General features: G+C 30.7%; 3 protein-coding genes across 3 annotated transcripts; 1 reads left to right on the top strand and 2 right to left on the bottom strand.

Moving 5' to 3' along the window:
• Positions 1 to 1,993: 1,993 nt before the first annotated feature.
• On the top strand, positions 1,994 to 5,307 carry LOC110669437 (uncharacterized). Its single transcript, XM_058134626.1, has 7 exons — positions 1,994 to 2,113; positions 2,199 to 2,262; positions 3,197 to 3,876; positions 4,028 to 4,580; positions 4,687 to 4,750; positions 4,848 to 4,946; positions 5,034 to 5,307. Exons 1-7 carry the CDS (start codon positions 1,994 to 1,996, stop codon positions 5,305 to 5,307), a joined length of 1,854 nt encoding a protein of 617 aa, XP_057990609.1.
• Positions 5,308 to 6,198: 891 nt separating this feature from the next.
• Positions 6,199 to 6,573, bottom strand: LOC110634572 (pentatricopeptide repeat-containing protein At3g22470, mitochondrial-like). The gene has a single exon (XM_021783622.2). The coding sequence runs from the start codon at positions 6,571 to 6,573 to the stop codon at positions 6,199 to 6,201; it is 375 nt and encodes a 124-aa protein (XP_021639314.2).
• Positions 6,574 to 6,620: 47 nt separating this feature from the next.
• On the bottom strand, positions 6,621 to 13,577 carry LOC110634573 (pentatricopeptide repeat-containing protein At1g63080, mitochondrial). The gene is made up of 6 exons (XM_058134627.1): positions 13,497 to 13,577; positions 13,034 to 13,097; positions 7,536 to 7,622; positions 7,206 to 7,331; positions 6,995 to 7,119; positions 6,621 to 6,914 (listed from the first exon to the last, which is right to left on the bottom strand). Exons 1-6 carry the CDS (start codon positions 13,575 to 13,577, stop codon positions 6,621 to 6,623), a joined length of 777 nt encoding a protein of 258 aa, XP_057990610.1.
• Between the last annotated feature and the right edge of the window lie 568 nt (positions 13,578 to 14,145).

Below are 14,145 nucleotides of genomic sequence, written 5' to 3' on the forward strand. Positions count from 1 at the left end.
CTGTTTAGCTCGAAATATCCCTCCTTTTGTAACTTTGCTACAAAAGTTACAAGCAACATCATTTCTATTGTTTGGATTCACCAAGTGGACATATTTCCATGCGGGATCTTTATTGCTATTGTCAGTTTTAGCAGCGGTAGATGCTTCCGATTCCATCTTTGCAAAAATAAAATAAAAAGATAAGAAAATTAATAATTTAACAAGTAACAACAAGCCAACAATAATATACATACCAATTTATAGTACCATAATCCAATTATAATAATAGAAATTAATAATTTATGACAACACAAACTCAATTACAATATTTCTAATAATTTCTAAGAAGACCTAATAACAATTAGTAATAAGAAAATAAAGTCATAAAACATTTTTAATCCAATAATAAAACTAAAAGCTAATAAGAGTAATTGAATTAGCATATTAGCATAATAGCATCTCAAGTGGTCAAGTCTCAACATATTTTCACATATTCACAATAAACAATATGTTAAAATCACAAATTTATACTAAAAAGAAAAGGAAAAGAAAAACATTGCAGGGTAAGGACTAAGGAGAGAGCATGAAAAGAAGAAAATGAAAAATTGCATTTCTTTATGCAGTCTGAAACCAAAGCAGAGAGAGCATGTCATTGGCAGCCAAAAAAATAAGATCTGAGAAGAAGAAAGTGTAGTGCGAGAAGCAGTCTGAGAGCAGTCGGGGAGAGAGAGAGAGAGCATGGCGGCAAAAAAAATGCAGAAAGAAAGTGCAATGTAGAAACAACTGCGGAGAGAGAGAGAGCATGGGTGTCCAAAAAAAAAAAAAAGAGAAGCAGAAACAGAAAGTGCAGTGCAGAAACACTACAGGAGAGAGAGAGAGAGAGAGAGAGAGAGAGAGAGAGAGAGAGAGCATGGCAGTCCAAAAAAAAAAAAAAAGAGAAGCAGAAACAGAAAGTGCAGTGCAGAAACACTACAGGGGAGAGAGAGAGAGAGAGAGAGAGAGAGAGAGAGAGAGAGAGAGCATGGCAGAGTAGTCTAAAAAAAAAAAGAGAAGCAGAAAAAGAATACCCAGCACAGGAAAGGGAGAGAGAGAGAGAGAGAGAAAGCATGGCATTGGCAGCAAAAAAAAAAAAAGAAAACACTGAAACAAAAAAGAAAAAAATGCAGCACAGGGGAAGAGAGCAGAGGAGAGTGAGAGGAGAAGAAGAAGAAGAAGAAGAAGAATAAGAAAAGAATAAGAAAAAATACATACCATGTTTGTTTGATCTTTCCTTTCACTCCTCTTCTTCTTCTTGTTCTTCTTCTTCTTCTTCTTGTTCTTCTTCTTCTTCTTCTTTTTTCCTTTTTGCTGGCTGTTGGCTGTTGGACAAGTTAAAAAAAAAAAAAAAACCCTAGCAGCCTACCCTTTTATCATGCACCTTGCCTCATTGGGGCGCCCCTCGATGCGCCTCGCGCCTCGATGCGCTTCGGTGCGTCTCCGTGAGGTGGTGCACCTCAGCTATCCCAAGGCGCCTGGGGCTGCGCCTGGTGAGCCTTGCGCCTGAGGCGCGCCTTTGATAACAGTGATATAAAACCTATTCCACAGCTAACAACACTTCAATCAATCAATCTGCAGCTAGTTCTGTCAACCTCAGGAGTGCTACACTCCAAGTCTCTTTTTAATAAACATATCATAACTAGAGAACAACTCCACTACCAGCAATATTAGCAGAGAATTGTTTATCTACCATTTCATTAATAAGTTGTATTGCCCTTGGTAAAACCTTGCATAATCACATACAAAAGCAACTGCAATCAATTGGGAAAGAGCAATCCACTTCCATTATCTTGCTATGAAGCACGGAAATGACACTGAGTCACGTTTCCCAGTGTCGGAAACGTTTCCGACGATGAAATGACCTGACACAGCTCGGAAACGTTTCCGGGCCATTTCCGAAAATATTGAAAATCGGAAATGCGTTTCCATTGCCGAAAACGCGTTTCTTTAAAGAAAATTAAAAAAGAAAAAAAGAAAAATGGGTTGGTTAAAATCGATCACTTCACAACATTCACCAACAGAAAAGGAAGAAGAAGAAAAAGAAAAAGAAAGAGAGTACCTTCAACAGCAGTCGGCAGCATCGCAGTTCGCAGCGCAGGTAAGGATCGCAACACCTTTCTCTTCTTCTCTCTCTGATCTGCCATATTCACTCTTTGATATGCTCTCTCCATCCTTATCAACAGAAGAAGAAGAAGAAGAAGAAGAAGAAGAAGCAGCAGCAGCCGAAGGGAGAACGACAGTCGACAGGTAAGTGGCCTTTCCTATTTTCTTCCCGATTGTGAATGTGAATAATTAGGTTTATATTGGGATTTTATTAATTTATTATTATTTAATTTATTATTTTCCTTATTATTAATTTATCATTATCCTTTTCTAATTTCTTTGTGAAACAATTTTATTAAGTAACTTTTATTAATTAATTACAATTTTATTCCATTAATTAATCATAAATTTATCATATTTTATATCAAATTTTTTTTCTCTAAATGTATATTCCATAATTAGATTTTTCTCAAACTAAATTTGAGGAGTTATCATAAATATTTTTTTTTTTTAAAAGAAAGATAAAAAAAAATTTTCCCAATTTCATTAAAAATTTTCAAGATTTGCCATATTTTTACAATCAATATTTTGAAGGAAATTAAGGACAAATGTAAATATATTTTTAAAGTTATTTTTAAAATTATAAAATTTCAAGTTTAAATTCTAATTAATGATAAATAAAAAAAATTCCAACATTCAAAATTTGTATTTTATATTAATATATTTTATATTTTTGTAATAATTTATATATAATGTGTTTAATATAATTTATTTTAATGTATCGTTATATTATATATTAAAATTTTTCATAATAATTTTTATAGTCAATTTATTCAATTCTATTATTTAATTCTTTAATCTTTTAATATATAATTTGCATTGTGCTTTAATCCTTAGTATATAATTTGTTTAAATAATTTGTAAATTGTATAAAATTGTATTTTCTTTTTGTCATTTTGATAGGACAATATTTGAATGGATTCTTCGAACTCAAATTCTACCCAAGCAAATAGCACTAGTGCCACTTCAAAAACTAGGAAGGAAGAATTTAATCCTTTGTGGAGATATGTAACTAAACTTGAGAAAACTGGAGAAGGAGGGGGTAATTGTAAATGGATATGTAATTTTTGTGGACAAGAAAAGCAAGAGACTTATACTAGAGTGAGGGCTCATTTATTGAAAATCACTGGAAAAGAGATTGGTGTGTGTAAAAAAGTGATGAATGATAGTATTTCTAAAATGAGAAAACAGGAGGATGAGGCAACAAACAAAATTACCAATTCACAATCTAGGCGAGTTTCTTTGCCTATTAGTATAACTTCTGTTCTTTCATTGAATATAACTGAACCAAGTATTTCAGCAGCTTTGAAGAAAAGAAGAGTTAATGATTCTCCTCTTGGTAGAGCTTTTGACTTGCAAACTAGAGCTCAATTAGATGCAGAGATTGCTAGAATGTTCTACACTGGGGGTCTACCTTTTAATTTTGCTAGAAATCCTTATTATGTGAGTTCTTATTCTTTTGCTGCTAATCATGTTTTGGGTGGTTATGTGCCACCTGATTATAACAAATTGAGAACCACATTACTTCAGCAAGAAAAAGCAAATGTAGAGAGGTTGCTTGAACCAATTAAAAGCACTTGGTTAGAAAAGGGTGTTAGTATTGTGAGTGATGGATGGAGTGATCCCCAGAGGAGGCCTTTGATTAATTTTATGGTTGTTTCTGAGTCTGGCCCCATGTTTATCAAATCTGTAGATTGTTCTGGTGAAGTGAAAGATAAGCAATTTATTGCTAATTTGCTAAAAGAAGTAATTGATGAGGTGGGTCATCAAAAAGTGGTACAAGTCATTACTGATAATGCTTCAAATTGTAAAGGTGCTAAAGAAATCATTGAGGGAATGTTTTCACATATTTATTGGACTCCTTGTGTTGTGCACACTCTTAATCTTGCTTTGAAGAATATATGTGCAGCAAATGGAAACTAATCAAGAAACTTCTGATGTGTGTCACTGGATCACTGAAATCCATGGGGATGTTTTGCAAATCAAGAATTTTATAATGAATCATTCCATGAGGCTTGCAATTTATAATTGGTTTAGCCCTTTGAAATTGCTTTCAGTTGCTGACACTCGTTTTGCTTCTATTGTTGTGATGCTTAAAAGATTTAAACTTATTAGGCGTGCTTTAGAAGCAATAGTTATGAGTGATCAATGGGCACAATACCAAGAAGATGACCAAGGCAAAGCTAGATTTGTTCGTGATAAAGTGGTAGATAAGGATTGGTGGGAAAATGTTGATTACATCATTGCTTTTACTGGGCCCATTTATGACATGATCAAAGTTTGTGACACAGACAAACCATGCCTTCATTTGGTTTATGAGTTGTGGGATTCAATGATTGAAAAGGTGAAGCAAGTTATTTTTTATCATGAAGAAAAGCAAGCAGATGGGTTTTCTCCTTTTTATTATGTGGTTCATCGAATTCTTGTTGATCGTTGGGCAAAGAGCAACACTCCCCTTCATTGTTTAGCCCATTCATTAAATCCAAGGTAAATTTCTAACTTACATACTCATCTTCTTGTTATAATTTTTTTTTATTATTTTTTAAATTTATTTTCTTATTTTTGAAGATTTTACAGTGAAAAATGGCTTCAAGAGGGAGAAGGTAGAGTGCCTCCTCATATGGATGGAGAAGTATCAACTGAAAAATTAAATGCTTTAGGAGGATTTTTTCTAATGAAGATGAGCGAATTAGAGCAAATGATGAGTTTGCAAATTTTTCTTTGAAAAGTGAACCTTTTGCTGATCCTGATTCTATTGGAAGTATGTATGTTACAGATCCTAGAAAATGGTGGGCATGTTTTGGTTCTAATGCACCTTTACTTCAAAGGTTGGCTTTTAAAGTGCTTGGATAACCTACTTCCTCCTCTTGTTGTGAAAGAAATTGGAGTATTTATTCCTTCATTCATTCATGTAGAAGGAATAAATTAACTCCAAAACGTACAGAGAACTTGGTTTTTATCCATAATAATCTTCGTCTTCTGTCGAGAAACTCCTCCCAATATTATGATGAGAAGACAAAATTGTGGGATATTGGTGGTGATCAATTTGGGAGTATGGAAGATGTGGGAGTTCTTGAATTTGCCAACCTTTCATTGGATGAACCAGAGTTAGAGTCTATTTTGTTTGATGAAAATGCAACTACAAGCACGGAGAAGGAGAAAGACAGTGAAGTTGAGGAAATGTCATAAATTTCATTATCTTTTCTTTTTTAACATTTGAATGTGTTGTAGTTAATATTTATTTCTTATAAGTATGAAACTTCTAAATATGTATTTTTATGGTTGAATTTAAATGTTGATTTGGACTTTATTTATTATTGAACATCTTTCATGATATATATATATATATATATATATATATATATATATATATATATATATATATATATATATATATATTTAATTATTTATTTATTTATTTATAAATATACCCCTATATTTTTTATATTTACACGTTTCCCCCACATTTCCGTTTCCTATATTTTTTAAAATGCCGTTTCCCCGTGTCCGCGTTTCCGTTTCCGTGCTACATAATTATCTTGTATGCTTCACACAGGATAGTACCAAGGGAGGGAAATGATTGCAGTTAGACATAACAATGAAATAACAAAAGATATAGTTTCTCTTATCCTTTCTGATTTTCGCATACATGACAATAAATGATCAGATACCTAACAAATCTGGGTACAAATACCAAACTGTTATATCGGAGAACTGCAATTTCAAAACGAGTGAAATGAGCACATACATAAGAGAACACACACCATTTTGTGACTGTATATAGGAAATTGAAGTTAAGTTTCTTAGCACAACGTAGTATTAACACAAATTCATTAATATTGATAAGCAAGCACAACCTAAAAACATGAGTTGAGTGACACTTTGCCATATAAAGTAATAGCATCTAACTGGTAGCATAGTAATTGTACTCATATTGGAATAGAGTGAATTACAGATAACTTACAACATAACAAAGTCCTCTTGCACCTATTGTTCAGGTGTTGATTATTAAAATCTCACTTCATATCTACACCTTTAGAACCTTCAGAACAATTTCGTAGTTTTCTTAAAAAGAGATCGTCATTGTCCGATAGATGTGCTGGTGGTCGTGGCATCTGCAGAGAATCCCTTGCCAACCATTTCATCAAGAAATTGACTTGCCCTTGCTACATGCTTGCGCTTAAGAAACTCTTGAATAATTACATTATTACAGTAATCATCTGATAAACATCCACGCTCTCCCATTCCTCTAAAGACCTTGTATGCTTCATTTAGTAATCCTTCTTTGCAAAGTCCTTTAATTATTCTACCATATGTATAAACATCATGTTGTGAACCATTTTCAAAAAACCTAGAAAATAGTTCCTTGGCATCATTAATCTTCCCAGCTTTGCACATACCATCGATTGAAATATTATGGAACACCAGTTCGGGCTCCAGTTTACCTTTTTCCATTACTTGAAATAGTGTGTGTCTCATCAAGGCCCCCCTGTTTGCACTAGTCATTGAGCAAAATTGAGAAAGTTATTATATCTAGCTGCTGATTCTGAGAACACATGTTCTTGTAAACCTCTTGTGCAGTTCACAACCTCACTGCCTGACACAGACCCTTTATAATATGCAACAAAGCTAGGAACCAAACATTTTTTAGGTATTTCGTTAAAAAGACCCTTTGCTTCATCTATCCTTTTGCTCTTGCAGCATCCATTAATCAAGATATTGTAACTAAAGGCATCAACTATTCCATTGCGTACCATCAGAGCAAATACTTTGCTAGCTTCATCCATTTGGCTATGCTGACGATACGCATTCATCAATAAACAATATGTGATAAAATCAAGCTTTATAGCCATTTGAACCATCATATTGAAAATACCTTGAACCTCTGAAACCATTCTTTCCATAAAAAAGTGTCAATCAATATATTGAAGCTAATAACATTTGGTGATATGTTCTGTCCCACTATTTCATTCAATAAAGTCAAAGCTTGATTCCATTTGCCTAAATTGCAAAGACAATTAATTAAGGAGTTATAAGTGACCACGTCAAGCTCTCAAAACCTCTTGGAATCATTATTTTGGTTATACATTGAGCATCTGTAATCATTCCTTTCTTACAAAGACTACCAATCAATTCATTGAGGCTAACAACATTTGGTGATATGTTCTGCCCCACCATTTCATTCAACAAGGCCAAAGCTTGATTCCATTTGCCTATATTGCAAAGACCATGAATTACGTAGTGAAATGCCTTTATTCCTCATTTGAGAGAAGAGGTCTAAAGCCTAAACAACTAGCTTATCCTTGCAAAGGGCATCGATGATTGTATTGTATGCCGAGGCATCTGGCTCACAACCTCTCTCAACCATTCCCTTTAGCAACCCAATAGCCACATTTATTTTACTATGACATCCTAACCATAAACATCACGTTGACGACGCTTGATCGATTTTACCCTTGTAAATGTCACAGTCTGAGGATCCAATCCAAATTTGAGGATTTTGCCTAGAACAGAGAAGCCAGAATACACAAGGTGCAAGTGGCAGAAGCAATTAATCAAGATGTTAAGAGAATAAATACTGGGCAAGATTCCTAACAATTCAATTGTTTTGGATAAAGAAATGACAGTATGATGCTGTTTCATTCTCACAGGAGCAGATAAAAATCGATTAAAATCAACCTTAGAAAGTAGAGGATGCATATGAATAAAGGAGATTTGAACTTAGATCTGAAGACATGTGCATCTTGGAGTGTGGAATTGGAAGTAGAGTAGAAGAATGGAAAGAATTGGTAAATAAGAACAATAGGGATTGATTGAACGGTACCCAATGGCCTTTATAGTTGAAAGTGGAAGTAGAAGCTCCTTCAAGTCCAAGGCTTGCAGTTGAATTCCAAGGCTTCATTTTCATTGATCTCTCTGCAATTTTTTTTAGGTTTGTTTGGATCTGAGATAAACGTAGGAAAGGAACGCTAATGTCCGATGAAGTGGTGAACTGGAAATATGTAATATTAACATATATGTCCCTCTATTTCTCAAACTCAACGATTGGATTTTTGAAACCATCCAATTCAATGCTCATATTTCCTTTAACTCAGGGATGACTAAAAAAAGTAGTACTTTTTAAAATTTTATAATTCTATCTTATATTATAAAAATTATCAATTAAATATTAAATTTTTTTATTTTATTAATTTTACTCAATGTTTAAAGACGCTACATAAAGACATCATGTAAACATGATTTAGTTGCAATTAATATAAAAGAAGAAGATATATTTTTAAATCAAAGGAAAAGAGTATATTTAATTCAATATAAATATTTTATATTACTATATATTTGATAAGTTACACTTAAATAATTATTCAATATTGACATATAAAATAAAAATATGAGATTAAAATACTTGAAAAGATTGAAAACATGTATTTTTAAATGAAAATATATTATTTTAATATATTAATATAAAAATTATTACATATAAATTATATTTTTATGTTACTTATATGACACCTCTATTAATGAAATAAAAATTTTATTAATATTAAAGTAGAATTAATAATTATTAAAAAATTTAGCGTTTAATTGATTATTTTCATAATATAAGATGAATTTGTAAAAATTTAAAAACTATAATTTTTTTTACAATTATCCCATTTAATTATCATTAATTGTTTGAGAAAGGACTAATATATCTTTAAAAGTAAATTACTTTTCCGTATTTATCTTCGGTTGACTCACACAAACCGACATAGCTGCGAACATAAACCCATATAAGTCCTCCCTGTACTTTTACAATTTGATATCTAAATATTAAAATTATTTACAAATAATACCTTATAATCTATACAGTAATATTCAATTGACCTTTCAACAAATCTACAGTAATATTCAACTAATTAAAATAAAAATTAAAAAAAAAATTCTTAAAAACAAACTAACCAAAAACAGAAATCAAAAGCAATATATGTGTTAAAGAGAGCGACAGAGGGGGAGGTAGAAACACAAAAGAAGATAGAACTTGTAATTAATAAACAAATAATCATTAATTTATAAATAATTATATTATTTAAAAATCAATTTATTAAAATATATAGATAATTTTATAATTAAATAAAATTTTAAAATTTAATGTAATTAATTCATATTTTTAATAATTATAAATTAAATTAAAATTTTTAATTTAATGAGACTCGTATTTATTAAATTAATGGCCTATTTGGAGTTAGATGGAAGGAAATCTAGAAACGAAACTATTAACTTTAAAAAATTGATGGATATATGTGATAATTTTAGCATACCTCAGAGACTAATTTTTTTTTTTCTAAAGTAAAATATTTACTTAAAGATATTATAGTCATTTCTCAATCAATTAATAGAAATTTGGATGGGAGGACATAAGCATTGAATTAATCTAAACTCAGAGACAAAACCATTTAATTTTAAAGACCAATGAACATATGGGTTAGTTACGTTTAAATTATTTAGTTATTATTTCTATTAAAATAATTTTCTAATAATTTTATTCACTGTTTTAACTATAGCATTGTGAGCATTTAATCATGTTGTGATTCTTTATTTTCTCTGTCTTTTTTTTTATAAATTTTATTTTATTACTAAAAATAAAGACTTTCTTTTTAATTCTTACATGATATATTATTGAATTTTTTTGAGTTAGAAAGAACGGTTGAGTCCCTTCAAATTTTTGTTTAGGCCTTTTATTTTATTAATTAGATGTTCAAAATTTTATTTATTTATTTTAATTTTTAAACTACTTAAGTGTTGATATATAAATTCAAATTATTATTTTTAGTATTTTGTTTTCTTGTTATTGTTATTTTAATAGTTTTAAAATTATTTAATTATTACATTAATTATTATTATTATTATCTTTATTTAATCATTGTTAAGATGACTTTATTTTATGATAAAATAAATTTACTTTGTAAGTCAATATTTAATGAAATATCCAACTTTTACCTCATGACAACAAAAGTATAAAAAGAATAAATTATTGATCTATTTTAGTAATATTTCTTACTATTTTTTTATTTTATTTTTGCTATAAATACTTACTATTTTAAAGTCAAGATTTTGATTGACATTATTATTCTTTTGTCATAATATTGTAATTATTATTATTATTATTATTATAACTAGACTCTACAGTTAAATAATGTCAATATATATATATATATATAGTGAATGACTAAAATTTAATTTCATTTGAACTAACTAAATAATTATTGAAGGATAATAGCTTTGTTTATAATATGAAAATATAATATTTTATATTATTATAAAAAATAATTAAATACATTTTTGGTATGAATTTTTTTTGTTCATTAATCATATTAATATAATAAATATATAAAAAAATTTCCATAGTATCACGCAGGCCTTAGAGCTTGTTATTACTAATGAAGTCCATTTTCATTGTTTTAAAGAACAGTGAAATCTTGCCTGCCGTTGCCCAAGGATCACCCTAAATTTTTCTGTAAAACAGTCCACATGTTAGTCACTCCTCTCCATAAAGAAGAACAATTACATCTAGCAATAAAAAAAGGAACACCTTTTCCCACCCACCTTGTACTTTTTCAAGAATTTAATCTAGAGAGCTTCTAAATTACATAATACATTCCAACCAAGCTTCATAAAATAAGCTTTATTAAGCATAAACATACTTCGAAGACCCAAACCACCAACCTCTCTAGGTTTAGCAACTCTATCCCTAATCTACAAGAAAATTATATAAAAGATATATTTAATTTATAGTTTCATTAGAACTGGATTTAACTTCCTTTTGTAAGGTAGACAAACTTTGGCAGCCAAAGTTGAGATCTTCGACACTCAAGTTTGCATGCATTGTGTACCTCACCATTTATGTAGTTTAAATGCTGAAGGTTGATGGTTCAGCTGCTGAATCTGCATTTCCCAAAATACCCATTTTAAAATTACAATAATAACATTAAAATAATATCAAAATTCATAATTTTATATTTTTGAAATTTAGGTTAATACAATCATCCTCTTGAATTTACAAAGGAGGAACACATTTAGTGATGATGTTTACTATATATTGCGACAGATAATTAGCAAATAGGTTTTACTTCTACCTCCCCTTTTCATCAACGTAATTAATAACTAGTGTCCCACCATCTGCTGCGGAATAATTCCTTGCACAACATCAACTAACACATCTCTACAAGGAAGTCAATTGTCCTCCCAAAATCTTACTGATTTAGTAAAATTATATCAACATTTAGAATTATATTCATTGCATTTTGTTAGTATTTAGTCTTTTTATGTTTATTTTTAAGTGTTTTTATTAATATTTTAGAAAACTTGTTAATCAAACCCAATTCTTTGATTTTTATATTTTATCAGAAATTTTTATACAATTCTTGAGCCAAGGACTAGTTTGGAAAACGTCCAGAGCTCAAAAAGTAAAGAATAGAAGGCTAAAAGAGTTGCATTGGGCGTGCAAGTATACGGCCCATGCAACTTAATCTTGCAGAAGACCAATTGCACAGCCCGCATAACCTACTCTGTGTAACCTCCTAGACCCCGTGCAACCTTTTAGGCAAAGAAAACTCAAAGAATAATGCTACAGAACATTACACAGGGTGCATCGCATAATGACTCCAAACAACAATTCTAACCCGACTTTTCTTCCTTCTAACTCGACTAAGGAGGACTTTTAAGGCTTTTAAAACTTTAAAACAAGTGTTTTTACACTAGATATAAATATAATAAGTCAAGATTTGAGGGAGCAAGAACCAATTTACATTCAAGAGAGCACATTAACTTCAATCGAGGTAAAGGGAGAAATGGATCTGCAAGGCTTTCAGAGGAAGTTTCGGCTAAAGTTTTGGCTAAAGTTTCAAAACTCTAAGGCTGCAATTCTTCAGCTGGGTTCTTTCATTCTATTTCTTCTCATGCTCCTCTTTATTATTTTATAAACTTAATTGTAAAATTCACCATGTGTGAACACTTTCCTTATATTGGAATAACAAGGATTTGAGCTTAGGGTTCTTAATCTAGAGAGAGGTTGGAATTTTATGTGGATCTAATAATTCATCAAAGAACTTAATGGGTTTTAATTGATTTAATCGCCATGAAATAGTATTTAAGTTGATTAAAATAAATCTTGAGTGCCTTGAGAGAGGACTTAAGATAATTTGGATTAATTTCCTTTGAAGTAATAATATCTCATTTATTGAATGAATTAGATTGAATTTATAATTGATTAAAGTGTGATCTTCTAGCTCTAGAATGTTTTTATCCATTGATATTCAAGTTTAGTTAATTGTTTTAAATTTTATTTCATTTAATTTAGATTTAATTACTATTTCTCTATAACTCAATCGTCTAGATAATTAAAATTACTATAGTTTTGTATTCAACACGATCATTGTAGGAACGATACTCTACTCACTACTTTATTACTTATTAATGATCTGTGCACTTACTAGATTTTGCATAACAAGTTTTTGGTGCCGTTGTTAGGGATCGGTGCTTGATATCGAACAAGTAGTGAATTGATTAATTTAGACATTTTTTTTTAATTTCTTTTATAGGTTATTTTTTTGTCTTTGTTTTTCTATATGTCTAATTTTGTTTTCACTTGTTTTTCTTGTGAGATGCATTAAGATGTTTCATCAGCAAGTCTTCACAAGTTTATTCAATATTATGATGAACCCTTTTATGCTGCTTGGGGAAGATTTAATGAATGGGTAGAGAGATTTCCTCATCACAATCTTTCAAATCAGTCTTTAACTCTTTGTTTCTATGATGATTTGGATGAAGTAATAAGAAAATGGGTAGATTATGGAGCTTGAGTACTAGTGATCATGTTCTTCAAAGAGGCTATGAGGATGTCATTCACTTGTTAAATGATATGGCAGATTTTGATTACCATTGGTATTGAGATCCTTCACTGCAAGGTTCGAGTCACCAACATCCTCCACACATCTATCAACCTAATATTTCACACCAGCCATTTTAACTTCAAGAAGAGAAAGGAGTGGGATTTGAAAAAGGGGTAGCTCAATTGGAAAATTTTGATAACCTAATTGTGAACAGTGAGCTATCACTTTATAAAGAGGAATTAAACAAGCAAGGTAGGATAATGAGTTGAATGGTGAAGACGCTTCATTGAAATTTGAACCTATAGAACAAGTTGAGCCTCAATCGGAAGAATAAAATTCCTTTGAAGATGATTTACTGATAGAGTTCCCACTAGAAATGGAGTTATTTGGGGAAGAAATGGTATCTAAAATTGAAGAAAACAACTTCTTTGTAGTTGTGGGGTCATTGTAAGAGTGTTTACATGAAGAAATTGATGAAACTGTTAATTTGAGTTCATTGATGGTGCTTACACATACACCACTGGAAGACCCATTTCTATCATGGACACCTCCTGCATATCTATATGTCCTCCAAAAGCTAGTAGTCCTCATTCCAAGCATATCATTTCAACCCAAGTGTTGTTTGTGCTACATGCAATCTTGTTTCAAATCTTTCTAATCTTGAGGGTATCATAAATCAAGAATAATATGTGGTATTATATGATAACTACTATGGGCAAAAATTACTTTTTTATTAGCACTTTCGAAAGGAGTCAAGCTAATGACCTTAAATTAGCGCTTCTTGAGAGGCAAACTAAGTTTTACTTTTAGTTTTTACATTTATTTTTTTCTTTTATTTTATCACCCTTCCAAATTTATTTTGATGATTGTTCACTTTGTAGGTTCAAGTACTTGAAAGGAGCAATGGAGATCAAGCTCACAAATCTTCAAGAGAAGACATGCTTCAAAGGGAGAATATTCTTTATCCATTAGCTTTTCCTTACTAAGTGCATTTATGATATTGCTCTAGACTTGATTGTGCTATCTTGATGACATTGAGGACAATGTCAAATTTGAGTTTGGGGGTGTAATAGAATTTGCATTTTAAGTATTGCATTTAAGGCATAAAATTTTTGCATTTTAGTTATAAAATCAACAAAATTTTTGCATATTTTAACTC

This window comes from Hevea brasiliensis, chromosome 14 (genome assembly GCF_030052815.1).
Source record: "Hevea brasiliensis isolate MT/VB/25A 57/8 chromosome 14, ASM3005281v1, whole genome shotgun sequence".
Lineage (NCBI taxonomy): Eukaryota > Viridiplantae > Streptophyta > Magnoliopsida > Malpighiales > Euphorbiaceae > Hevea > Hevea brasiliensis.